This window comes from Pocillopora damicornis, chromosome 8 (assembly GCF_964200805.1).
Source record: "Pocillopora damicornis chromosome 8, jaPocDami1.2, whole genome shotgun sequence".
NCBI lineage: Eukaryota > Metazoa > Cnidaria > Anthozoa > Scleractinia > Pocilloporidae > Pocillopora > Pocillopora damicornis.
This window is the reverse complement of record NC_142677.1, coordinates 12,694,325-12,721,979: the sequence shown is the minus strand read 5'-3', so window position 1 is coordinate 12,721,979 and position 27,655 is coordinate 12,694,325. Positions and strand designations below refer to the sequence as shown.

At 36.4% G+C, this 27,655-nt stretch overlaps 4 protein-coding genes across 7 annotated transcripts in view; 2 read left to right on the top strand and 2 right to left on the bottom strand.

Moving 5' to 3' along the window:
• Nucleotides 1-41: 41 nt before the first annotated feature.
• On the bottom strand, nucleotides 42-17,998 carry LOC113678759 (substance-K receptor). 3 transcript variants are annotated; one of them, XM_089181255.1, is made up of 2 exons: nucleotides 17,887-17,998; nucleotides 42-1,431 (listed from the first exon to the last, which is right to left on the bottom strand). In XM_089181255.1, the coding sequence occupies exon 2, from the start codon at nucleotides 1,382-1,384 to the stop codon at nucleotides 344-346; it is 1,041 nt and encodes a 346-aa protein (XP_089037381.1). In that variant the 5' UTR covers nucleotides 1,385-1,431; nucleotides 17,887-17,998; the 3' UTR covers nucleotides 42-343. The 3 variants fall into 3 exon arrangements, with proteins under 3 accessions (XP_089037381.1, XP_027051470.2, XP_089037380.1); XM_027195669.2 differs by lacking the exon at nucleotides 17,887-17,998 and adding an exon at nucleotides 6,280-6,653; XM_089181254.1 differs by lacking the exon at nucleotides 17,887-17,998 and adding an exon at nucleotides 3,407-3,552.
• On the top strand, nucleotides 6,886-26,766 carry LOC149041424 (uncharacterized). 2 transcript variants are annotated; one of them, XM_089181263.1, is made up of 4 exons: nucleotides 6,886-8,310; nucleotides 14,033-14,062; nucleotides 15,317-15,375; nucleotides 25,901-26,766. In XM_089181263.1, the coding sequence occupies exons 1-4, from the start codon at nucleotides 8,145-8,147 to the stop codon at nucleotides 25,964-25,966; spliced, it is 321 nt and encodes a 106-aa protein (XP_089037389.1). In that variant the 5' UTR covers nucleotides 6,886-8,144; the 3' UTR covers nucleotides 25,967-26,766. The 2 variants fall into 2 exon arrangements, with proteins under 2 accessions (XP_089037389.1, XP_089037388.1); XM_089181262.1 differs by lacking the exon at nucleotides 25,901-26,766 and having other exon boundaries at nucleotides 15,317-17,264.
• Nucleotides 10,555-14,189, bottom strand: LOC149041425 (galanin receptor type 1-like). The gene has a single exon (XM_089181256.1). The coding sequence runs from the start codon at nucleotides 11,955-11,957 to the stop codon at nucleotides 10,917-10,919; it is 1,041 nt and encodes a 346-aa protein (XP_089037382.1). The 5' UTR covers nucleotides 11,958-14,189; the 3' UTR covers nucleotides 10,555-10,916.
• Nucleotides 26,762-27,655, top strand: part of LOC113678769 (galanin receptor type 1-like) — a 12,439-nt gene continuing 11,545 nt past the window's right edge. Inside the window, exon 1 of the mRNA XM_089181257.1 lies at nucleotides 26,762-27,337. The gene's annotated coding sequence lies outside the window, so the exon portion shown is untranslated. The remainder of the gene's footprint in view (nucleotides 27,338-27,655) is intronic.

The window sequence follows — 27,655 nt, the reverse complement described above, 5'->3', positions numbered from 1 at the left end:
TTATACATCGACCCCCGTTGCTTTCTTGAGGTGGGTAAGGCTAACTTTGAAGTTCAGGAAGCTGTTAATTTCTTCTCTTATGGGACAATTGATTCGATGGATCTCGATTAAGGTATTCATAGGACTTTCCGTTTACTTAAAGTATTTTTAATAGATTTGAACAGCCCATTCAAAATGGAAATTGTGTATTTACAATCCACGCTGAGATCTTTACAAGGAAACGTATGATTTACAGCCAAAAAATAGTAATATATCTTAAGGCTTTCTCTGATTTCGGGTTAATTCGAGAAACATTATTGTAAATACCATCAGTAACAAATCTCTCAGTCGGAAGAAGACTGCTTCACACTGTAGTTGCGACTCTGCCAACAGATGTACGGGTACGCCTTTCGAGCAGTTCAGAACGTTCCTCAGTCGTATCACGACCTAACATCTTCTTCAGGATGACCTTGAATGCCAGTCTATAATCAGAACTTTGAAATGCGTAGATAAAAGGGTTTATCGAGCAGTTCATTAAAGTAAGATACTTTGAACCAGTTTGGAGATACAAGAATGAGTGGTTCACTTTACTCACTTTTAAGATGAGCAGAACTCCATAAGGAATGAAAGCTACGAAAAACGCGACAGTAAGCAAGATCAGCAATGTCACTAGTTTTCTTTTTTCTCTCGTTTCCTCTCGTGTGTCACATCTTTCGCCTTTGCTTCCGCAAACTGTCTTCTTGAAATACATTCCATAAACGATCTGAGAGTAGAAGAATGCGATCAAAGAAAATGGGACTAATGTGAGAATGACAACCAAGCAATCAATGTAGACCATCATTTCATATTCTTCATCTCCGAGAGAACAAAGATAATCTTTTGGATCCCAATGGAAGGTAGATAGCAAAGGAATAACTAAGGCAACGGCAACCATCCAGATTCCAGTTATAACGTAAGCAATCCTGTCAATGGTCAGTCTACCGGTTACTGAAAATGGTTTAACCAGAGCTTGGTATCTTTCGAAGGCCAAGATTGTTAACGTGAGGGCAGTTACCAGTAGCGTGATAATCGCGATACTATTAGTGAAGAAAAATTTACAGACAAAACTTGCAAATGCCCCAGAATGAGCAGCACTGTACCTCGTGGTTATCAAGAACAGGATTGCTGTAAAAAACAGCGTGGCAATGTCTGCAGCAGCTACGTTCACCAGGAGGTAGTTGGTGGTGGTTCTCATGCTGCGAAACATTTTCACAACTACAATAACCAACGAGTTTCCAATGACACCAACGGTTATGATCAGCCAAAAAGAAACTATTTTCACAGCCTCAAAAATCTCCATTGAATGATTAGGTATAGCCGTAGGATGTGTGGAGCTTCCTGTTGTGTTGTTGTGGAAAGCCTCCATTAATTTTCTTTATTCCGAAACAAATCACTCCAATCAAATTTCTGTAGCTATGATAAAGAAGAAATTGAAACTCGGTTAGTATGAAAAACTAAACCGTCTCATGAGAAATTTCGATATACACGTTCCTAAAACCTTGGGCGAACGAGCTTTCTCGGAGAAATCTCGTCTCTCTTATTAATGCAAACATCTGCGCGAATCACAGCGCCTCTTTATCTAAAAAGATAAAATTAATGCATGTTCATTAGGGATAACAACAATGGTAAGTGATTGATCGATGATCAAAGCGCGGAAGTCAGTATCAACAGAAGTAGTTACTAATGAGTGTTATATGTTTTGACGGGTGGTATCTCAGGTCCTTTACCTATCTAAAACAGTAACACTTAGATTAACTTCTTCCTTTCATCTGTAAATGACAAGAATGATGATTGAGACGGGGACGCAAGATAATCCTAATTTGACTTGGGATTGAAAATGTTATGTTTACCAAATAAACAGTTAAAAAAATCAACATGTATTGTCACTCTGTCAGTTTCCACGGGTCTTTTATCAACAGGGTTCTTAGGCTTTCAATCTTTAAGTCAATCTATGAATCGTATGTTGATAGCATCATTTTGAACAAAGCCTAAAAAAACATTTTTTGTTTGGATGACAATTTGTTTTCGAAAGGTGTTGCGTTCGATTTCCATGCAATGCACTATTGCTACCATTCCTAATAAAATGTGTTCATGCATCCTTTCCGAGGGGCTAAATGTGTTTTTCCTCGAGGAAAACTTTGGCATTCTAACCTGAGATCATCTTTAAAGATAGAAACGACTGTGATGTCTACTCGTTAAATATTTGTTTTTACTGTGAAGCGCAAACCGTTTTCAAGTAACCAAATGTCACTTTTTTTTGACGGCGGTCGATGTTGAATTTTTAGTGTTCACTTAAAAGGCCTTGGCAACAGGAAAGCTTGTCTCTTCTTCTGTTGAAAAAAAAAAAACTCTCTTATCTTGAGATACATTTTCAACATAGACCTTAATCACTTCGATCTAGAAATTGGTCCGAAGGGTCACCTAGGGAATATTCCCCAGTAATTTCCCGCTGTTTCCTTATCCTTTGGGCTATCAGCGTTATACATGTAGCAGATTTCCGATGGATAGCAAATCGTGAAAATCTTATTTTGCAAAAATTTTTTTTTGCGTCTAGTGTCGGCTCTTCCCTCATTTGGTGTTTTTAAAAGCAAGAACGGCGTTATTAATAGTTAAAACTGAAAACATCGCAATTGTTTTATCAGCTTTTGCTCTTTTACAAGGATGATGGCAGATTGGAAAAAGCATTCATGTTCACCTTTCAAGACATTTTCGAACATCCTGCGCTTTTTCTGATATATCGTATGTGAGTTATGTTTTCGAAAACGAGAAGTGAATCCGAACGCGGAAATTTGATAAAGTTAACGATATCATGAACAGAGGGGGAAATGAATAATAAAATCTAGTTTTTCCCGAATGTTACATGAGAGGGTCAATAATCATAGGTAATGCTCAGGCAGCACATGATCTTTGCCAGTTAATAACCCACTTTCTAAATCGTCTAGGGCGACTAAGAGAGGAATAAAGATGGTAAACAGTTCCGCGTAAAACTGTTCTCTTGGTCACCTGCAACTGATTTTTAGCCTTTCCTTAGTATAACCCTCGTCAAAGTGTTACATGGTGTTTAATTAAGGAAATGAGGGATAGAAATGGCCCGCAAATCTAGCTGAATTTAGCGCAGAGATGCACCCAAAAAGCATAACTTTTGAAAGACCTTCTGGTTGAAATTTTGCTAGTAGGATAGCTGTTTTATCAACACTTTCGAGAGAAAAGCAAAGCGTGATACGAAACAAATTTACAAGCAGGAATTAAAAAAGCTGAACTGACTGGAAAGTGATACTTTAAAAAATAAAATTATCAGATTCAGTACCTTATAAGTAACTTAAATCTACCTGAACCAAAGTTACAGGAATGAGTAAGATATTTGGTTTTAGAAAGAAATTTCATCTACCTTTTCGTGGTGATAAAGACACACGAAAACTGCACAATACATAACTGTTACCGAGCCTTAAAGATGAACATGGCTCAACCAAAATGGACAGAAATGTTTATTTTAACCCTTTAACCCCTCAGAGTTAATAGCATCTAATTTCTCCTTACAATATCACCACTGAATCACATATTAATGTAATGAGAATAAATGAAATTATCACCAGCTAAAGAAACTCTTGCTTGTTCGACAAATTCTCCATGTCAGCTCCACAGTAAATGTACAGAGAACAGTAGGGAGAACATTAATACTGATGTTAGGACGTAAAGGGTTAAGGCAATCAAGTTACCTTTTAATGCGTTAACCGAAAATTGTGGATCCGGTTCAGAATTTCGAGCTTCGATTATCTGACGGCTTGAAGAATTTTGAAAGGAATTGAAGTAATTGAAATCTTCGAATTGTTTCAATATTTAACCAGCGATACTTCTCGTTGAGCTAAACGTCAACACCAACCTTCGTGTAAAAGCGTAAAAACAAACAAACTAAGCTGTCAAATTTGAGGTTTTGGCGGTACAGAGAGCATTAAGCATAATTATAATGGCTGAAGATAGAACACAATGGTCAATTTCACCCTTCGTTTCGAGAGATAAACTGATCGATAAGCGAATCAAAAGTTTCAGCCTAAAAGAAAAATAAAATTTTTAAAGGTATACAAAAAAATTGAAAAATTAATTATAATACTACAGAGATAATTTGGACTACTGAAAAATATATTCAGTTAGAAGCTCTCTACGCAAATTCTACCTGTTCATCGATTGGGAAGCACGGCTTCCTGATTCGGCTTTAAAAAAAAATGTAGTAACAAATATTAACATTAAAAAGGTTTGCGTTTAAATCTTAGTGTTGAATAATTTAAATTGCAAATTACGATGATGAATAGTTTCTAAAGCTGACCTTTGGAGCGATAGCCCCTTGTCATTCGCTATGACAAAGGGCTAACGCTCAAGACGTCATCTTAATAAACCCTTAACGGTGGCCAATTTTCATAATTCACTCAGTTGATCAAACCAAATTATCCTTTAACAGCCCCACCTACGCAGCACCAGTTTCTTAGAAACTTACGTTCCCTTATTAATTTTATGATAAAAATGGTTGATCCTCTCTTCGTAACAGGTAATTTAGTGTTAACAACTGAGTTGAAAACGTACCAATTTAGTAAATTGGTCACCGTAAAGAGTTTGAAGGCCGACGTTTCTAGCGTCAGCCCTTCGTATATCGCTCTACCGAAGGGCTAACGCTCGCAACGTCAGCCTTCAAACTTCTAACGGTGGCCAATTTTCAACTCGGTTGTTAACACTAAATTACCTGTTATACTCTCCCACCGACGCAGCACCACAGTTTCTCTAGAAACTTACCCCCTTTATTCACTCCTCTCTTCGTAAGTTTTTAAAGGTTTAAAAGTTTGAAAGTCAAACGTTCTTGTTAAAACCAGCATTTTAAAAGCCGCTTGGAGAATTACAAAGCTGAGTAGACATGGTGCCGATTGGAAGTGACACATGTACACGCCAGGATTGATTTGCATGTAGTGAGTTGATCTCTGATCTTATGGCAAACTAGTCAGTATTTATCAAGGCATTATTTATTACGCTGGGGGGGGGGGGGGGAGGAAGCGTGGAGATTTTGGGTGGAGGATCAAATGGTTTTCAGTGGGAAAGGAGGGGGATTCAGTCGTCGCCAATATAGTATAAAGGAGGGACTAGTGCCAATAACAAGGAAGGGGGGGGGGAGGGTAATATTAATAATACAGAGCGAGCCTTATGGAAGGATCATGCAGGTAAATTTTTATTGTGACAGAACCATGTCCTCCCCCCCTTCTTGTTACAGATCTTATTCTTCTTCTGTCATGGACTAAGTTCCCTTTGGATGATAGCGCTTAAGTTTAAGGCCGGTTGAAGCAAGTTTGACTCTAACTTGTTTAGAGAAACAAAATTAAATCCGGCACACTCTTTAACCACCATCGTTAGTAAGAAATCGCAACATGGGGTAAACAGAGGGCAGAATGAAACATGAAGCGATATCTCACGCAATTTTGTCTTTTTGTAATTACTCAGGACCATCAATACTCAGCAAAGAATTGAAATAAAAATGGATTACAATAATGTTCCTCATAAATTTACTTCAAAGATTTCAGCTAAATTGAAAGAAATGAAACTGATATTATTACGTGCACAAAGTATGGATATGCTTTGGACAAAGGAAAATGCCTGCTTTGAATCATTTAGTGCCAAGAATAGAAATTAACATAAGTAACTCGGAGGAAAGAAAGAAAAAAAGAAAACCTGAATTTGACATGCTCGCTATTTTAAGTTATGATTAATAAATAGCTGTTTTACAGCTAAACCAATTGTACATTATTGAGATAATAGAAATTCGCCATTCGATATTTCATTTAAGTACGAAAGAACACTTACGGAATTATGAAGAATGTATTTCTTTATGATTCTTGTTTATTGATCTATACGCTATTCATTCAGCTTGACGAGTCGCTTATAAGCTGATTATCCATAGATTTATCTGCGGCCTGCTCTTATAATGAATTATGCATGTGTGTATACTCTTGGAATATTCTATGAAGGCAGATACTACTCCACCAGTATAGAATATTCACGTTTTTATGCACTATGCTTACGAATTTGAAGTCAAGATAGACTCCCTATGGCAAAAATAAGACCGAGTAACTGTTTCGATAAATTTGTTATGTAAACAACGAGAATTAACGAAAGCATATCGTCCACTAAACGTGATCGCTACTGGACGATTTGTGGGAAAACGCGGTAAAGGTAAGATTTACGTAAGCTTTTAGGTAAACTATGATTAGGAGCGGAATAACTTACCTGGGGCTTGAGAATTACGTCGCCAAAAGGCGAAAACAGTATTCAACAATATACAGAGGGTATCCAAGAGTAAAATTTTTTACCGGGCCGGATAAGTGTTCTCTTAGCCACGCAAAACTTTCTGACGTGTGATTGGGTAGAGGGCTACATCTTTTGACATGGAAGCTTGCGGGCTCTTGTAGCATTCAAAATGATATGTCAACGCAGGGTGAGAGAAAACAATAAAGTTGAAAACCAAGAAATTACCTCGTGGCTAAGCATTACAAGGAAATCATTATTCGAAGTTAAAAATTGAATGTAGAATTAAAAGATACTTTTCTGACGAAACAATTTCGTTATGATGTACAGGAGGAAAGATCTGTATCTTGACGCAGTAACAATAAAAAATAAAACAAGTGAGTTTACAAACGGTATTATTTGCAGAGTATGTTATGGTAATTCTCAGATAGTAAAAATTGAATGACATTTCCATAAAGTGCTTGATTCATGTTAGTTACATACTTCATAATAAAGACGCATGAAAGTAATGAGAGCATTGATGCCAAAAGAACATTTTCCAAATTAAACTATAGACTCCAACTTCTCTATCACTGTTATGGCGCTTTTCTTTTTTACGTTTTTTTTTTCGTTTAAGAATGTTGGCATATGTCTTTTTAAGCCTCATTTGGGATGTGTCAGTGCAAAAATGTAGTATTTAAAATCAAGGTGAATCTTTTGATCGAAGTAGCTTCTCGGTTAGTTCGTTTCGCTGGCTGGAGACAGCCGTTCTTTCTTGCAAATCGCACTTCAAAATCGCATCGAGTGCAGCCTAAAGTAAACACGGTTTAGCGCTTATACGTTACCCCATGTTGCGATTTCTTATCAACGATGGTGGTTAAAGAGAGTGCCGGATTTAATTTTGTTTCTCTAAACAAGTTAGAGTCAAACTTGCTTCAACCGGCCTTAAACTTAAGCGCTTTCAGGTCACTCTTTTCTTTTATCTAGTTATATTTTAAAGTTTTGTGTTTTGTAACTTTCTAATTTAGTTTTAACCAATCTTGAAATATTTAACCGTAAAACGAAGTAGACGCCAGAGCAGAATATTACATAAAGCGCGTTAAAACTTCCTTTCTTTACGGGGAGAACAACAAAAATATCAACTGAGAGCTTTCGCATTAGAAACGCGTTTAATTTATTGTTCCGTGTTTATTTTGTAAGTAGAGATTTGACAGTAAAAGAGTCAGAAAGAGGAACCTTAGTCCTTGTATAGAAAGCTGACTCAGTTTCAACATATTTTTCTTTTATCCCAACACTTGTTGACACCAATGTTATTACGTATAGATTTTAAATGCATGTAGCAAAAGCTACAGTCAGTTCTATAGTGAAAAGATTGTCTCTCAGAGTCATAGATTCGCGTGTCAGTTAAATTTTGTGTTTGTAAGATGATAGGCAGTAGCATACATTAACTTGTGCGGTAGGAAAATTAAAACGGCCTTCGCGTAACGAGCATTGAATGAATAATTTCTTATACCTTGGAACCCGTTGGCAAGATTTGACCAGATGAAAGAAGTTATCTCTCAATAGATTAAAATCTTTATTTTGTCTTACACTCTTTCACTTATATATTTATACTATTCCCCTTCACACGCGTCTTTTTGAAAACTTCTGCCTTCTCTTTAGTTTTTTTTGTCATGAAAACACCTGTTAGACATGAGTATATTGTTCTTTAGTTGATTAAGTATTACCCATACCCTTTTGTTTGATTAATTTACATGCACCTATTTAAAGCTGAAATTTATTTAAGGTTTTGGCAAGCTGGACAAAGCCGGAGTCGTTAGATAATATCATCAAAATGAATTGATAACAATAACCTAAGGCATTATTAGATGTCACGCACATTTAAAGCCATCTCATGTTTAAAGAAGCAAGATCTTCATTTGCTATGGTATACCCTCAAGGTTGCCAATACTGATCGGAAGGTTTTCCAAAAACCTACTTTCAGGCTGGTAAACACCTATAGCTTCAGAGATCTACGCAGGACGACAGAAGTAGGTAAGTTTGAATATTTGTAAACATGAATCAGAGAGGACTAATAGTTTCATAAAAATAATTCTACATGTACAACGAATGTTGAGCAGTTGACCATCAAGAGATCGAAGGCATTAATAAGATCATCAGCGCTGTCATCATCCGGGAAAAAAAAAGTTTGGTTACAGCGGTAAGTAGGCGTTTTCTTTTGTAAAGAGAATGCCATTCATACAAAAAGACAAATGCATCCATACGGACGCATCTTTAAGATAGAGATTTAAAAATTTTCAGGAGTTGTCTGATCTACATCCTCGCGATTTTCTTCTATTTTCTTTGGCTACATCCCGCGTAATGGCAAGAATACTCGTTTTCAATATTCGGTTCTTTTGTGTGCAGATGACTACATCACTTCCTGATGACTTGAAATACATGCTTCTATGGAAAACAGTTCATTCGCGCACAACGTTTCAAATAAATATTTTTCGTGAGATAGAAGGGGAGTTACAAGGTTTTCAGGAAACGGAGCGGGAATCAGTTGTCGCTAACGGAGTATACAAACGGAGCAGGAATCAGTTGTCGCTAACGGAGTATACATGTAAATGAGCGACTAAAGAAAATTGACTCCTTATTTGGGGGATGATTACAATACTACAGAGCCTTATCGGGGAATCAGGTAGAGTTTGTGAATACCCAGAGGCATAATATAAAATGACTCACAGTTCATCCTTTTCGTGATAACGAGGAACGTGGACACAGGATATCAAAGCCTCTATTTTCCTCAAATATTTTTTTATATTTTCCTCGGTCAACGTAAGCACAAATTAATGATGGATAAGAAACTACTTAGCCATTAAAGTCAGTTAATGGAAATTTTCTTCTTCTTCCCAAGTCTCTTATAACCGTAATTATGTGGACAAATTATTTGATAAAAATCGGCAATGATCTCGAAATTTCTCTTAGGGTGTACATCTGTATTCTTCTGTTGTCTCGTTGCTGTGATGATGACTAAAGAAAATTGAAGGCTTTTTTTATCGCAACACGAAATCTAAGTAATCCTAACAGCCAGTAGGACAAAAGAGTACCTGATTCTAAAGGAATCCACGGTAACCATGAAGGATCAGAGAGAAATCATATTACTTTCAATCATCTATTGTAAAAAAAGGCTATATGCATTTGGAAATTATATGCATAGGGTTTTGTCGTGATTTTGCCCTGGATCTGTTTCCTGCCAGCGGTCATCATATCACTAGTACCTGGGCCACTGCATACAAAAATAAGCATTAATCGTTACTCTCTTGTGATGTGACTTAGCTGAGTTTTTCTTGCTGTGCAATAACGTGTGTGCGTCCTTACAATCTACGCCTCCTGCTTTAAATCTAGAACAGAATTAATCCATGTATATTGTGGAAAAGGGAAGAGATCGATTTTTGGGTTATGATAATGTCGCAAATATGAAACTACAGTACAAAACCTTTCCAGTAGGAAATAGTGCGGACGTCCATGAAAAAAGACCCAATCTAGAGCCAACACATTCCGTTCTACACCCTGTTTTTCCCTCTCCGTCGCCTTATTTTCTCTTGTTGTCATTTGTAACATTTGAGTAGTGCATCCTTAATTTGATTGTTGTGAGCTTCTCCAAAGTTACCAAAATCAGATGAAGGGGCAAAGCCATGAACAAAACACCATCAAAATTAAATTGTAGAGTTTTGACTGCTTGACTGGCTGTCGAGATCGACTTGTAGGAATATCTTCCACAGAATGGGCAATGACTGGGCAAGGAAACCATTTAATGCGACGGTCATTGCTCCCGGCTCGAAGTCGAAATCTTGTTTTCACGGCCGCTATCAACAGCACGTTAAGCATGCGTTAAACTGAGAAGGGACAAGCAACGCTTTTAATGATGACATTGTTGATATAACTAACCTCGGGTGGGAAAAAATGAAGGCCTTATGAAGAGAGATTGAACCTTTAGATCAGCGCGTTGAATCTTAGCAGTTTTTTTCTTCGGCTTTGATTGACCAGCTCTACTCTAATATGCATGCATTTCCACTTTTCATTTTTCGCGTCATTCTCGAGTTTCTCCTAACGTAACAATCGATTGAAAGAGAATCCTAACAAATGTGCGAGACATTAGAAAACAATCGAATGAAAGAGAACCCTTAAAATGTGCAGGATGTTAACGTAACAATCCAGTGAAGGAGGATCCTGAAGGAATGCCAGATACAAATATAACAATCCAATGAAAGAGAATTGTAAAAGTGCACAAGATACTAACGCAATATTTATTATTCATTTCAAAAAACAAGAAAAATTCAATCTTAATTTTAACCCACAACAATATATGTTCCTAACAAACGTCAACCGTCAGAGAACCTAAAATTTAAAAGGCGTAACAAAGAAATCGGCAACTGACTACATCGAAAGAATATCAACTGTCAACCGTCAAAGTGAGCCACCCCCCCCCCATTAAACAATTGATCTTTGATTTGAATTGCGCCAGAGCGAGAACAGTTCCTACAACGAGAGGCGTTCTAGCCTGATAGCAGATCACATGTGATATTTGCGGATAAACAAAACTAACAAACAAACTTCGATAATTCTAACATTTCATTGAGAGCTGAGACAATTCATCACACGCTTCGAACAGACGTGCGCGTGCGCATTTCAAGGAGTTCTGACAGTTCATAGCTAACATCACGACACAGCATTTTCTTGATAATGAGCTTAAAGGCTCGTTTATAACTCGAGCTCTGAAAAGCATAGATAAAAGGATTAATCGAACAATTTAAAAGTGTAAGGTATTGCGAACCTATCTGAAGATGCCCATATGTGTGGTTCACTTTACTCACTTTCAAGATGAGCAGTATTCCATACGGAATAAAAGCTATGAAAAACACTACAGTAAGCAAAATCAGCAGCGTAACCAATCTTCTTTTTTCATTCGTTTCTTCCTGCGTGTCGCATCTTTCACTATTTCTTCCAAAAACTGTGTTATTGAAGTACATGCCATAGACGATCCGTGAATAACAAAATGATATCACAGCAAATGGAATCAATGTGAGGAAGATGATAAGGCAATCAACATAGATCATCATTGTATGCTCTGCTTTACCATGAGAACAATAACGCATTTCTGAATCCCAATCGAAAGTTGCAAAGATAGGAGTTACTAACATTATAGCAAGCAACCAGATTCCAGCTATTACGTAGCTAATGTTGTCCATGCTTAGTCTTCCAGATAGTGACATGGGTTTCACCAGAGCGTGGTATCGTTCAATAGCCAGCATTGTTAGCGTCAAGGCAGTTACAAGAAGCGTGACAATCGAAACAGTGTTGGTGAAGATAAATTTGCAAAGAAATGCTGCTAGTACTCTGGAACGAATTGGGATATTTGTAGTCAAGATTAAAAATAAGATTGCCGTAAAAAGCAGAGTGGTGATGTCTGCCACAGCCACGTTGACCAGGAGGTAGTTGGTGGTTGTTCGCATGCTGCGTATTGTCTTCACGACGACAATTACCAGAGAGTTGCCCAAAATACCAACTGTGACGATCAGCCAAAACGCTATACTCGCTATCAATCGCCTGATCTCTGCTTCCTGGTTAAAGCGATCAGGCTCTTCTGTTGCTATCGTTATGTTAGTAGCAGAGCTGTTGTTCCTCAAGGTACCCATTTTTAGAACTTAGGAGGAGCTGTCGACTTTGCACGGTGACAGAGAAAAGCTGAGTGCGATCGGGTCTGCGAAGTCAGTTCTGCTTAAAGTTACAAAGGAGTAGAGATATTAATACCCATTCTTATGTTTATTCCCACTTTCGTGTTTACAATTCATGACGGTGAACGAAACAACTTTGCTCTTCAATTTGCTTCGCTCGGCATCAAATTGTGGTTTCGTGGCAAATTTGATGGAAGCGCTTAACCAGTATTTAGGAGGCAATAGTTAAAGCCTGAATTCCTTTTCGGGTTTTTTAAATTTAGAATGAATCTAACAGCTAACTTTACGTGAGTATCAGTTCATCACAAATTAAAGACCGGACAGTTAATTATCACGGAGCAAGGGAGGGGGGGATAGAAAGATATTGGTGGTGTGGTAATGAAATTTGCTTGATCCCTGATCCTCCCGCTACAGCTCTGTAGTACTCTAATGATTCTCCTCATCGGCAGTCAATCCTCTATGGTCCTCTCTTTATACTCTGTTACCGACGACTGATCCCCCCCCCCTCCGTTCACCCTGAAAATTATGTGATCCCAAAAAATTCTTCCAAACACCCCCCACCCCTCCCGGAAGATAAATAAAGACCGGTCCCTTAGGTGCTCTCTCAGAAAGAAACAGAAAGAACTGTGCAGGAGTGTTTTATAGTGCGTAGTCAAGCGTGCGAAAGTTTTCGTTGTTTGTGAAATTTTCCATCGTTTTGCATGTGATAGCTTAGTGCCTCAAAAGTACGCTATAGGAACATAAAGCATAAATCTTATGAAACACCAGAATGACTTCTTTTCCAAATGTGTGAAAGCCATACTCAATATCCCCACCCCATGAATTGTTTTAAAAACTTCAGTCAATTAAGAATGAAATGCAATCAATTTGACTCCCTTTATCTATCGCGACTTGTGATAGAATACAAAATGTCGTCAATCAGAGGTTTAATTGGAAATGAAATAAAATGATATTTAATGAGAATGGATTGGATGTCATTTTGATAGCTCTAAATGCTAGGAATTATTCAGCGAACAAATATATAATTTTGAATACAAAAGTCATTTGGTATAAGCATTGGACAGAATAGAAACGAATTCAATAAATTACTCGTATCTATTATTTTACGTTTTTACAACAGTGTGAAACATTTACATGCCATTTATGTTTTGCTCCTATTTCGACATTCGATGGCTTTTGGCTTTGAAATATTTTTCAGCACACCTACAAAAAACATCTGCCTTCGGAAGATACCTTATGAGATGGTGTCATGTACTTTGTGATTATTTACCCCGTTCTTCAATTATTTGTCACAGCTAGTAATGTAAAAAGGTTCTCTAATTAGAAACGGTTTCATTTACAATTAAGAAAACACCAGCAGACGTCTTTTAAAGTAAAAACAAACAACAAACCTTGCCTGTCCAAGAAACCTAAAGTATTATGACATGAGATTTCATTAAATTCAGAATTGCGAGATATAATATATCTAACGTCTTAGTCATCAATCAACCTTTATTGTACTGTATAGGTTTTCACTTCCTTTATCTACAATTATTTCAAATACTGACCATCGATGGATAAAACCTCATCATCATAATGCAATTTCGATGACAGTTCACTTTTTTTTTCGGCCACTATGCTCGACACATTTTTCGTATTTTTTTTCCACAATATCTTCATATAATTGTTATCGAAGGATCTCTTTGTCTGTTTTATGGCGCAGACAAGAGAGGGTATCATCTCTTGGCATGGACTATATCTTCGAGATTGAAATAGATTTTTGCAGAACAAATTTTTCCAGAAACACCTTGCCACTTCTTGAAAACTCAGCTTGTTATTTGAAATGCGTGAATAATCATTACTTTTTTTCTCGCTCATGCTAATGATCAGGTGCTTTCTGCTTCTTGTAGACTATGGTAATGAGGTAAGGTCGGTAAAAGACTCTTGCACTGCTATATTCTTGCATTCTCCCCGAAAAAATGTCCCAATCGCAAGTTATGTTCGCTTTCTCACAAATACAAAAGTCCAAAAGTAAGCCTCTTTCATCTCCTTTCCAGGCGATGCGGCAGGATGGCAGATGTTTTCAAGTGAGTGATGGTTAATTGTCGGTAGCTTCTGCTTGCCCTTCTTAAAAGTTTTCATTGAACTTTATTAAAAAACGTCCGAGACAAGCACTTCGATGATGCTGATTTTGACAACCAAGTCTTTTCTGAATCTTAATTCTGTCTTACATATTTGTCCACACAATTGATTTTCAGTGTAATAATCTAACCTTGGACAATCATATTTCTAACCACATAAAGCGCAAACACTTCCTAACCAATACAAAATGTATGAACATTTGATTTGGACTTCACAGCTCCCTAATGGAAGGACACGGTGCAATCACAGTGTGTACTGCGATAATGCAAAAGTGTCACTCCTTCTAAATGTAATGTTTGGGAAATAGTTTACGAATATTTTGTCTGTAGTTTTTACTTAGTAGAAAATGATTTAGACAGTCTCTTCCTTTGATTTCTAATTCTTTTATTCCATGTATATCGGCTAAACACGCGCATCCGCTTTAAAAGGCAAGGAGCCCATTTTTGAAAAAAAAAATAAGAGCATGCAGTGCATGTATCATGGGGAAAAAACAAAAGCTGAGTGCCTCTCGGTTTGTTGCGTTGAGATTACATAAGATTTGCATTTGAAATCACATAAAGATTTGCTTTAATTTTAAGAGAGCACCTGAACTGAAATAAGTATGGAATAAACTGAAATAAATGTTACTTACAAGCAGGGTTGGAGGTCTAACAAGACAATTCGGCTAGCTGCGGTACTTTCTTAGAAAAGATCCGGTTAAAAATGATTTATAGTAAAATCGATAACAGCTTCTGATAAATCACCGATATTGTTTTCAACCAATTATTATCAATGCGTCAACCTTTCCTAGCAATCGAAAATACATCTTTTCAGAACAGATGCACAATATGTTTTAGACAGGTGACAAGTATGTCCAGTTTAAAAGAAACCATTCATAAGTTAAACTGATGACTCAGAAAATAACAGACTTTTAAAATCGTTCTTCATCTGAGAGAGTCCTGAAAGAATAATAGTGATTATGAAAAACATCATTAATAAGCAACTAGCAGAAGACGTAAAGGCGAGATGTTAGGAAAAAAAAAACAATTTTACGCCAGGATGCAAAGTGACATACCCATCAGTTGGCTGTCGTCGTAGGTTGACGCCGGACGTAATGTTTCAAATTTCCTTTTAATTCTGGCAAGCTCTGTCTCTCAAGAACATTAAAGAAACGGTCTTTGATGAAAGGGTATATCTTTAAATGATATCATTTTACAAAGTTGATTGTAGGTGGAGCGTCAGAGGGGATATTTGCCAGTCTGTGATCCAAGATATCAAGGTAAATATTATTACTCCGATTTCTTTTAACATGTCTAGCTTTTTCTATCATTTGAGAGAAGGAAAGTAGATTTTTATTTTTCAAAGACGTAAGATCAAATTATTTCTTTACACTAAAGATCTTTGTCTCTGTTCTTGTTTGAAATATAATATTGAATAAATAGTGTACATTGATTTCGTTCATTGCAAGGAAAAACTGTATATCATAGTTCGCCTGCATTACCTTCCGGCCTTGGCAAAAAATATGGCATTACAAAATACTTAAAAATGCTTTGGAAATAGCCTCAAGCAAGACCACAAGGCTTAATCAGGTTTTGCTCCATTTGTAAGATATAGTAATGTAGGATAAAGTCGTAAAATTGGACTACGTCGTCTATTGGTTGATTTGCTATGAATTTCAGCATGCAGAGTGGTATAGCCAGGTGATGCGAAGGTTGTTAATTTATCTAGGAAGCTCATGTCGTGCAATGCCACGTGAACTGTCCACATTGTCAGGTCAATTTTCCAAATGTAAACAAAGATATCTTTCTTGTGATTGTTTGAAAGGCGCGACTAAGTAGACTTCTTTAGTAATATGGACAATGTTGCCCTGAAAATACACAAGCATACTACCAAAGCCTGCGGATTTTTTTACTTCTTACAGCAAATGAATAATTAAAGTATACTTTACTTGTACAAAATGAAAAGGCAAGGGCCAGTTCTGATAAAACACTTAGATTCAACAGAAAATTTAATACTCTTTAAACCATTTGTCCCCTATGAGTGCCCAGCATCTAATTTCTCCTCAAAATATCGCCCCTGAAACAAACATTAAGGTCACAGAATAAAGGAAATAATCACCACTTAAGGGACTGGTCATTATTTACGTAGAGGAGTGGGGGAGGGGGGGAGAGGGACCAAAGAAGGGGGGTTCAAGGCTATTGGCGAGAGGGGGGGCTATTTAACTTCGTATCAAGAAGTTTGGGAAGGGGGGGTCAGCAGTTCAATGTACATTTTAAGAGTGTTCCATTGCTCAAGGTGGGTAAAACAGTTAAATAGTAGAGTGAGAACAATATAGTGAAGAAGTGATGCTAAATTGTACAATTTTGTGTTAATTCTATTGTTTTCTTTTGTTTAAACACCACTATTTTGTAAAACTTAGATATTTTTAATGATCTTAAATATAAAAAAATCATATATTATGTGATTTTTATTTCACAGAAATACTGCTCACACTATAAACCTTATTATTATATCAAATTCTAGTTAATATCGAATTCAGACCCATCTGCTTTAATATGCGGTTTGACTGAATTTACTTCTAACAAAATGCTTGTCCTTTCAATAACCCAAGAAGTGATTAAACATGATAACAAAAAAAGTAGTCCTTTCACAACTGTAGGAATATCATTGGAAAATACATCTTTTTGCATTGTTATCGTATTTTTTGCTCAACATAAAGACATAATTTGTAAAAAATCTAACACTTTTCCGAGGTCAAGAAATATTTTCCTATATTTGACAAAACATCATTTTCAGTATGTGACTGGTTGCAAACTCACGAAAAATTCGAACCGAAGAGGTTATAGCACAGAACGTTTAAACAACTGCTTGAAAAGTGAGATACACGGAATACACAAGCCGCCAAAAATTAAATCAGGCGCGAAAGTAATAGTGGGTAATGAAAAGGTAAAGAGTGCACGTGAATCAATTTATGCGAAGAAAGAAATAAATGAATTGCAAGACTCGCCACAACTTAGAATTCATTTCGTATACATCGCATTTCTTTATGTGCTGTTTTTTTTCTTTCGTTTTTCTTTTGATCAGGTGGTCGTTGTTGTTGGTCTTTTTTTTTTTTTGCCATAGCTAGTATGAGCGTGTTTTCTTTCTGCAGCTCACATTTGAGGAAAACTTCATTAAGAGATTAACCAGGTGCGGAAAGAAGCCGAATCTATTTAGTGAAAGCGTTAGAGTGTTGATCAAATGAATTTAAGCGGATATCGTTCAATCTGATAACAAGCCTTGGAAACTTCAAAAGAGTAGAAATGAACTATAATCGAGAAATTATGAAAATTTTTACTGGTGATGTTACACAGCTAACCATGGATACGCTTTGAAAATAATACAAAAATTTATCCAAAACAGAGGTTAAGATTGAGAGGCAAAGTTTGGGAATGTATAATAGAAACAGCTTCGTGTTTATTTCAATGTTTTAAGTTTATCATGTAAAGGTGTATTAAGGTATACCTTTGATTACCTTCAGAATTTAACCGCTTTGCCTATATTTCTTGAATTAACCCAGAGAAAATTACAAAACAAACTTTTTTCCACCATTTAGGCAAGAAGTATTTCCACTTAAGTGCACCATGGTGGAAAGCAAACAGCTCGAACGTAAAGTTTGCGTTGTTTGCCGCAAATCAAATGCTTAACTTTCCTTAATAAAATTAAAAGATCTGTGTTCCGTGCATCATGCTTCAAAAAAGTAACACTGGTTTTAAAGCTCGAACAGAAATTAAGTTAGTTCTATACTTACCCTTTATACCCCTGTTCTAAGCTTAAGCTATAAGCATCTTCCGGCTGCGAAAACTTATCATCTTTCTCAAAGTGATAGCAATAAGTCACTGTCTTCCTTTTTGCTGTTTAAGCCTTACACATCGGCGATTGTTTTACATAGTCAATATCGCGCATGGGTGATACAACAGACCCTAATGAATCGTAAGATAAAAGTTTTATGGCCTCTTCAGTCGGTTTTTTGAGAGAAATTAAAATGACAAAGACGTCCATCGCACCTTAATCTCTAAAAGACTTGTTTATTCAAGAAAGCACTCAGAAATGTATTAAAAAGGTTTTTACGACTTTTACTTTCATTACCGATGAGGAAGACGCCACAACAAAAAACTTAACCATGAAAGTCTAGATAGTGTCTAAACGTATCGAGTCTTTACCGGAAGTTTGATCTGATTCAGTATCACTTAAGTATAAGGGAGTTTTCAATCAACGCGTTTTGCCGAAAACAACTTCTCGCACGGATATGATTTTCATGCAAATTCGCTCCTCAAACCATTGTTTGCTGTTTTCTAACTCAACCCAATTAACAAGAGGGAGCGTTAAAAAAATAAAAACCGATATACTGATTATGGTTAAAAAAGATATCAGCAAAGAATATTGCAACTTTTATTTTCTGATAGGATACTGGGAAAATTGATTTTACTCCACGCTACTTAATGAGAAAATGATACAGACCTGTTATCACACGGCTGTTGCCATATTTAGAACTACCCTACTTTGCATTCAGCAACAATTTATACAAGTCGTATTCATAGTTCAACCTCATTCTGTTAGTCTTCTTTTGTAACTCAAGAACTATCTTTTAGAAACATCGACTAAGGCCTTAGTATACATACAAAATCTCTAGACTGCCACATAGTGGTTAAAATTATGATTTTTTTTTCTAATATTCCTGACGTCGTTCAGCAAGTCAGGTTCTGTCTTTAGATAAGTGAAAATCGTTGGAAAAGAAAACAAAAAAAGACGACTTAAAACTGACTTGGTTAACTTCAACTTTTATAAAGACAGGGTTACGGCGGTTAAAAATATTGAAAATAACCTATTGGCTTGATTGGAACTAATAAAAAGTAATGAAGACATTTACAGTGTAGGAAAGATTTCATCGTAAGCCTATATTTGAATACAATAGGGATTAAAGCTTGTGTGGTCGTGATAAGGATCGTGTGGGGTCTTCAACAAAATGAAAATAAAGATCTTGAAGCGATGTAGCACACATTTGTAAAACAGGACCTGATCCTCCTTATAAAAGCTTTTAGTTTAATTGCTCAGCGATTATAGAGATGCGCGCGCTCTGATTGGTTGAGGATTACGCTGTATCTCGCTTTAATAACTTCGCGCGAGGTGATTATAATAAGAGCGCTAAATTTCAAAATGTCTGCCTCTCGTCTTTTTTCAATGCTTTTGAAGAGTTGATAATCGCGATTAAAAGAAAATTCAACTTCGAAGAGCACAACAGATGCTCAGTGAATATTGTGGAATATGCCGCTCGACTTCGTCTCGGGGATTATTCCACAAAATTCACTTCGCCTTCGGCGAATAATTGTTCATCGATCAATTTGTATCCTGGACGACTGATCAATATTTAATACTAAATATGGCTCGAATCCGAACTAAGGTTTGAATTATGAAGGTGTGAAGCAAAACATTTAGACGGTACCTTTCGAAACCGGTCTCGACAGGTTTTGGCGTTGCTTAGAAAACCCATTATGACCATATAACTACCAAAATCTACATATGGCCACCTTATGTTTCTGAAATGACCGTATTCAAGCCAAGAATTTACCAGTTAGCTGTTAGCTTTTTGCAGATCATCTGCGCCAAAATATGGAGAACGACCTTTACGCATCAAGACTGAACTTAAGCAGACAACAGCGTTTGTCGTTGTAATGCTGTTATGCGTCTTAAATTGATTAGAACATCCATACGCCGTCTATACTTTACAAACAGGACGATTCACATCTGCTAAATAAGTACAGCTACTATATATATCCTTCCTTAGATTCTTGAACTGCTATATAAGCTGAAAAGTTTTTTCAAGAGGAGCTTAACCGAGTCGCTCCTTTTGCACAATTACTGACGCTGCCTAAAACTATTCCAACCCTTTTAAATCAATTTACGCGTGATTCAAGTTGATAACAGTTTTTGTTCGTGCTAGGTAAAGCATATGACAAGAGTTTTATCTCATTCAAGTTCCAGTCTGTTATCTTATAAGTCGCTAACACCAAAGAACGAAAGCAATCGCAGAAAAGTAAAACTAATTGCTATCTGATGAATAACCATTGGGGCACGTAAATTTATAGGAAGGTTTGTTGAATTATAAGTTGTTTCAAAGAAAAATTCATTGTGTGAGAAACATCACTAGGAATTACTAATAATGCTGGTGCGTAACTGTATTTGATTTCCTTCGTCATTAAAAAGAAATAACGTATCTGTATACGTATTTATATATATGTTATAGATCAAATCTTGCTTTGTATCAAGTTAAAGTAGTGTTTCTGATTCTCTTTCGATTGCTCCGTCAGATAAGTCTTTAATGGTAGTTTTCATCAAGTTACACGCATATAAATAATCGTTAAAAAAAGGCCATAGATTTTCTCACAAATTTCCTGAAGTTTTATAAAATTAAAGGTAGTATTTACATTAAGAGTGAGCCAAAAACCTATTAATCACATATGACATAATATCTAAATTTTAATGTGCCTGAGGCGAATTTTCTAGTGACTTTGATATCACAGCTGACCAATTCAGCGAAACTTTCTGTTTTCTCTCTCTCTCTCTCTCAGTTTGAGAGTATGATAAGAAAGTAAGAGTAATGCTTACTATCATAACCATTTTGTCATCGCTGCTTAAAAAATATGTATGAAGCCCGAAGCGATTATTATGATGAAAGTCATAAAGATTGCAATCACCCTCTTCGGTTGATGTTAGTTATTCCGTGTCCTCAAGAAAAATTATGAGACAGAAAGGGAAATCCGTATGGCGCTGGCCGGATTATGAAGATTTCCCTTTAGTTACTTTTAGCTTCGTGTGGAAAGTATTGTGGTTTCCTGATGCAGCTTCTTATCGCCGAAGCCAGTTTAGTTTAGAGCCAATCTCACCGCTGTTCGCCTTTACATTAATCTTCCGTCTCTGTCCTATGATTTTTACTGAATGTCCTCACCTGAGCGAAAGACCGAGCTGTAACCACAAGGTATTTAGTTTTTACACAGTCGATAACGTAATAACGTTAAGGATGTTAAATAATTCTTCATTGTACATGTAACATAAAAATACGTGTTAAGGAATGCCACTGTAAGACAACATCTATACCTAGGCCGCATTTCTTAAGAACATGGGACACTGTACACCAAAATAAAAATTGATAACAACTTTAGCGCATAATCACTTTGTAAAGAAATATAATTTCAGAGGAAAGCAAAACAAAAGAGAGGAAGGATCAGTAAGAGAAGTCAGCTTCTAATTTATCTCTGCATATTTCTGTTTGTTTATAAAATCGTCTATGGCCATCTGACTTTCGTTTATGGTTGTTTCAAATGCTACATCACGAGTAGCCTGCTTGGCTGGCAGTTTTGTGTGCACTTTGTGGTTTTTTGTTCGCTAGGCGATGAGGGTAGAAATCGCAAGTGTCAGAAAATATCATCGCGATATTACCCATAAAACCGCTTGTTGCGCAGGTCTCATCACAATTTCAATCAGATCTTGAGGTGAATGAAAACTTAGCCCCGTGAATGATAGTCTGCTTCTTTATACAAATCAGTTGTGTCTGCATATTACTGTTTGTTTATATAATCATCTATGGCCTCCTGGATTTCGTTTATGGTTGTTTCATATACAACTACACATCAGCCTGTGTGGCTGGCTGCCGGTTTTGTATGCACTTTATGGTTTTGTGTTCGCCAAGCGATGAGCGAAGAAATCGCAAGTGCTTGGAAATAAGTCATGTTCCTTCCCAAGCTTCGCAGCTCATCGCTTTATTGCGCACAAAACCGCACTTCCTGCGGATAATGAAAAGTTCGCTCTAATGATTGTCTGCTTCTTTCTAAAATCAAATCATTTGGTTTTGCGAAGGATGAAAGTATTTTCCATGATGAACTTCACAGTCTTTGATGCAAATATCAAATGTGCCGGCCGCGTAAACAAAAATGGACGACTGATGATCGTTTCCGAGGAAGCGGTCCGTAGGGCAGAATCCCGATCAAGAAAGAACCAATCGGAACGCTGGGATTTATCTCCAGACTCCTTTAAAATATACAAAAGGTCAAATTTCATAGATAGCGAATTAAACAAGTTTCCTTCAGTCAAGAGATTTTATATAATCTCTTGTGTCAATAGAGAGGACTTCACTTTCATTTTTTTTTTTAACTGTAAAAGCCTGAAAAACATGGCGTGGGAAATTGGAGCGCAGGCGGCAAAATTTATTTTCTCGCCCAGGCCCCATACGTTTTACAGTTGTGTTCACCTGTGTTTTCCTTTCGTGCCCATGACGTCATGCTCGAAACAAAATCTGACTTGTGGGTTTCTGAGATGCCATTTTTCTCGCGGCCTGTTTTTGGTGACTATCTGCCTTTAACAACACGGGATAAATCTCTAACACTCCTAACTACCATCAGGTTCACAAGCGGATATAGTTCTGGTCGAAAATCGAATTTCGAATGACATCAGAAATGCTTTTAATCTTAAGTTTCGGCACATGAAAAAGACTTTCACGGTAAAGGCCAGATTAGAGTTTTATCTTTGCGTGATTTCTTGGAAACCTCAAGAACATTTTTTAATTTGATTTGTTAGTCTCTGCTGCTCCTGTGTACTGAGTTTACAGATAAGATCTACCTTGTTTATGTATAAAATTAACTGAACAATGATGGCACAAGTTTGGTAAAATGTGTTGAACAGTTTAAGGTTCCTTATGCCAATTTCTAAACACGGTTTCCTTTGAAATCTACCTAAATTGATGGTATGTCTGAAGTGTCTCCAGTCAGCAGACAAATGTCTCCGGGTAATGATTCAGTTTTAATTAAAAAATGATCTCCTATTGGACAATAGCAGAGGTGCAATAATGTGAACTTTGGAAAAAAGCAATATATGTTCTTGTGCTACCAGAAGTCAATTAATCATTGTCGCCCCAGCTTAAATACTGCAAAACAACTTTCTGCTGCTTTTTCGAGGTTGAAGGTAAGTCTTTTAAATCAGTATTTAACACTAAAAGAAACATAAACTAGAGTAAGTTGTTCTTACCAGGGCAAAGTTTTGGATTTACCTTTTTGGTACCTATCTGAGAAAAAACATTTTGAAATGTCTTGAGTTGCTTCTTAGTCAAGGTTTTTTGATTTTTCAGTTATAATACCAAATAAAACACTACATGAAAGAGTGTAGATCAGCTTTCGTTTCAGGAGAGATGTGGATAAGACCATGGAACCGAAAAAAAAAAATAAAAAAATAAAAAAAAGCAAAAGAAAACAAACCCACGCCTTGTTTTTGATCTTTTCTTTTCATTAATTTTAGGGCGATCTTTTCTTCAATGTTTTAAATAAGGATTTTTAATTTGTCTTTAACAATCCTTTGGGCGGAAAGAAGAAATATAGAAATTAAACATAGGGTTAATAGCGCCTGAATTCGGACCAGTTTCACTCAATCAAAAAAGGTTAGGGAAGACTTTTAAAAAAAAAAATCGTGCAACGTATTTTACAATGACTATGATCCAGCTGCCTTCATCCCTTTGGAACTAAATGCATAATTTCGAAAAATGTCTTTGACTTAAGAATGACAGCGTAAAATGGTCCGTCAAGGAAATTAAAACCATACTTCACTCAAAATTGAGAAACATTACAAAATTTATGTCAATTTAATTGGAAACGGCTAAAGCCGAAAAAAATCTGTCAAGTTTATCAAACCACCATATAGATGGTTCAGTCTCTGCAAAACTTACAAAAGGACGTGACAATTACTTCACTTTCCACACCACTGAAAATTTTTCCTTGAATATTAGAACCATCCAATTTTACTTCCTATTGGCTCCCCTTTACATTTCTGCTACTTCAAACGGTGAACCCCCTTAAATCACTCCAAAGCTTGTAGGTTAGCTCATGAAATATCACAAGGAAATGTTGTAAGTTAACGCATGAAATATTACACAGCAAAGCTAATTTTCTCCAGTGTCAAGTTGATCATATCTTTCTCTACCTACGATTGCCTTGAATGCATAATCAGCAAGAATATTAAATAACATACTTCCTTTATTAGGTAGGTATATCTTTTTGATTGGTCGGGCAAATTTGTTTTTTGCTTGAATTTTCTTCTTTTATACATAGATATTATGTAAACATTCCTAAATTAGTTTCTCAGTCTGGATTTGGCCGCCTGCTTTTTTGGCAAGGTAATTTTGCTTGAGATGGGCAAAGTTACCGGGAAAATTGGAATTTATCTTGTTCCCTTTTAAGTTTAAACTGATGTCTCTTCGTACCAAGTATGAAATCACTTATGGCAGATTTGTCACTTTTCCCTGGGCAATGTGTTTAGTAAAACGAATAGACTTCTAGAATAAATTGCAGTCTGATGGTTTTCAATAATTTGTTTCAAATCATAAACCTCAAACTCATGATGAGTGATGAAAACTGTTAGACGGTGCAAAATATTGAACATTTCTGAAAGCTTTTCAAAATTAAAGAAAAAAAAAACTCTGCGTGGTTTAAAGGTTTTGCAAACCTTTTAAAAATGAGGACACATAATCGAAAATCTATCTTAAAAGAAATGCAATTTTTGCAAACAAATATGTTCAATAACAACATTGAAGAACGTAGCTCCAAGAAAGAGCAAGTCGGACGATGATTTTTCAATTTATTCGATTGAAACATAAAGAAGTCTCTCATATTTCTTATTTTATCTAAGTCTTTTCTCGTATTAATACTTTTTGCATTGACTTCTAAATTAAACCGATATTTAGTTGGCCTCTTGCATTTTCCAACAAGGTTTTATGGAGAGTCAAGAACGGTATTGGTGACTCAATCGCGTTTTTTACAATGAAGTGAGCATGAACAAAGCAGGATAAAAGGATCCTGGCTGCATATCTGTTTACGACGCTTTTGTTTTATTCTGTCCACAAAATAAATTGAAATTTGAATCCATTAAAGATGACTGGCTAATGGACAGAAGCAGGTGGGCATCTCTTTTTCACCTGTGTGATACAAAATAAATTTCCGTCTAATATCGCTGACATTTCTTGCTAGTTATTTCCATCAAGATCAGTGTAAGACTTCACCTAACGAAAAGTTCCTCCATCGCGTTTATTCTCCAAGAATTATATCTTTTGAAAACATCAACCCCTTAAATCCCCAGGAGTGAGCAAGACAGAATTTCTCGTTACAACATCAACGCAATATCAAGCAGGCAAGTTAGGAGAATAAAGAAAAGATCAACCAGGGGATTATTAGTTGATCCAATACCAAACTCTCCGAAATAATTCCATAAAACCTGTATAACAGATGGTAAAGAGAGTTACCAATGAAATCTTGGGAGAGAAAGGGTGAAGAGACCGACTCTAAAAATTATTATCGCTTACGTAGAACGTTGCGTCAAATTTGGACACGAACATGGTTAAAATAAATTAAAATAATATAGGTACGAACTTTACAAGATATCCAAAGCTCTCCCACGATGTTTTGGAATACGAGTCAGGATGCATCCCACTCACACCAAACTCCTTACAGACAGGTTATATTTTATTGAGACAACTCAAACGGAAGGCGAATGGTGACTACGTCATATTGACGATAATCATTTCAGTGTGTTCAAAATAGACAACTGGTCGTCTTTTAACTATTTTATATGCATTCCACTCACCTCAACCTATTTCAAAAACATCAGAGATAGATATAAAACTCACTCTTTTATTCAGATTTTTTAGGCTTGATGACTTGAAAGCGAGCTGGCTAAAGCCCCAGTCTTATTTCTGAGAATTAAAATCAGCATGTAACTTGTCATCCTAGGTTAACTTGAAGAGGTTTCCTCGCTTAACTGCAGAAGAGGAAGTGGTAAGCCATGAACACTACTAAGAGGAGAGGGGAGGGGTTGATGGGATATGAGATACGACGTGAAATGGTCAGTTTTCTGTAAAAGAAAGAAAAGATTATAGCAGAGTTTGAAATATTCTCTCTTTGCGTGCAGCGTGTAAAATTTTTAAAAGGTAACCGACCTTGTACATCCCTACACAACTCAATAAATGAATTCTCATCCTCTTGAAATTTGTTAAAAGATCTGTATCGCGTGTTCAAAGCTACCTTAAATTGTTCATAAATTTAGACAAAAGTCTATTATGCATCAGAGTTTTTATTTGTAATGATAAAAGTGATATCATCGCAAACGCCCCCACAGCGGAATGTTATTGCTTTTCGCCCTCTTCCTTTTTTCAAGCAATTGCAACGGTCGTCTTACAAATGAAATATGAAGAAAAACGGAGGAACGAGATGACAAGTCTTCTTCCCCCGCACATTACATGTATTTTGCATCTTTAGATTAGAAACCAAGCAACCGTGTGACATGATTTGCATCTACCTAGCTGCCAGATGGGTTGGCAAATTTGGATTAGAACGTCGGTTCAAGACAAATATTTCGCCTCTTCCCTCGATAGCGTATAATGTATTCTAAACTGTGTCAGTCTTCAAAGGGGCTCCACTTCCAGTAAAAGAGAAAAAGAGAGATAGAGGGAGAGAAAAAAAAAGACGAGATCATTTCATGGTGTCTCGTAGCGTTGTCAACAAATAATGAAGGGATAGAATTATTGTAATTAAGCTCTCGATCGTTAATGTTATTTTGTTACAAACATGATTACGAACGCATTCATTACAACTCAGTGACCGCACATTACGGTTCTTGAAAACCAAATGCATCGTCTTCTCACTGCGTTTTGTTTTGAGGAATTTGGACCTTTTTCCAGGTGAATAAACTTGTAAAAAAATGTAAGTCCCAACTGCCCTAATACGCAAGAATTTTTTTACCGTATGAATTTGTACCACTTGACTTAAAAAATAGCCCACGACTTACTATACCGATTCTAATCTTTACGTAAGAGATATCCAACACATCTCGTCAAGGACGTAAAGAACAATTTTTTTTAACGAAAAATCCCCTCGAAACGCACGAAAATATTGACACGGTTACGTCACAGTTCGAAAGCCTCGTTCAAATTATTTGTCGTTTTAATAATTTTTTTCGCTATAAATAAACGACGAGTAAACATCACACCATGACAGTTGTCTCTTTTTGGTGACTTGAATATACTTATGAATAATTTGTTTCCCACAGAAAAACTTCGTTTGATGAAACGTGTTCATGAGACCGTCCGTGCTTCATTTTGGTTCTCAAGAGAGCAACGAATTTTTCTTTGCCGACTTTCGTTACGTGGGCACTTTTTATAGAACTAAAGCGTAAGTCTGAGGAACTTGCCTCGTAAATTTCTAAATACTTGTTGATACTATCGTAGTAAGGATCGATAAATAATTCTAATTTTGTCTTCTCTAGGTTATTTCAGGCTTAAATTAATCACATCCAACTCCGTTGCAATGGTTATTTACCGCATGTACGTGGATAGTTGACGTTATCAAAAGCATGTGCTGGCCGAGTAAATCAATTTTTCTAATCAGTTTCACCAACTTACCTACGAAAATCATATTGAATGTTCAATTCATTCATTTTTGATGTCGCTCAGTAGGGAGAAAGGATCATTTTGTTTACAGTTCTTAATC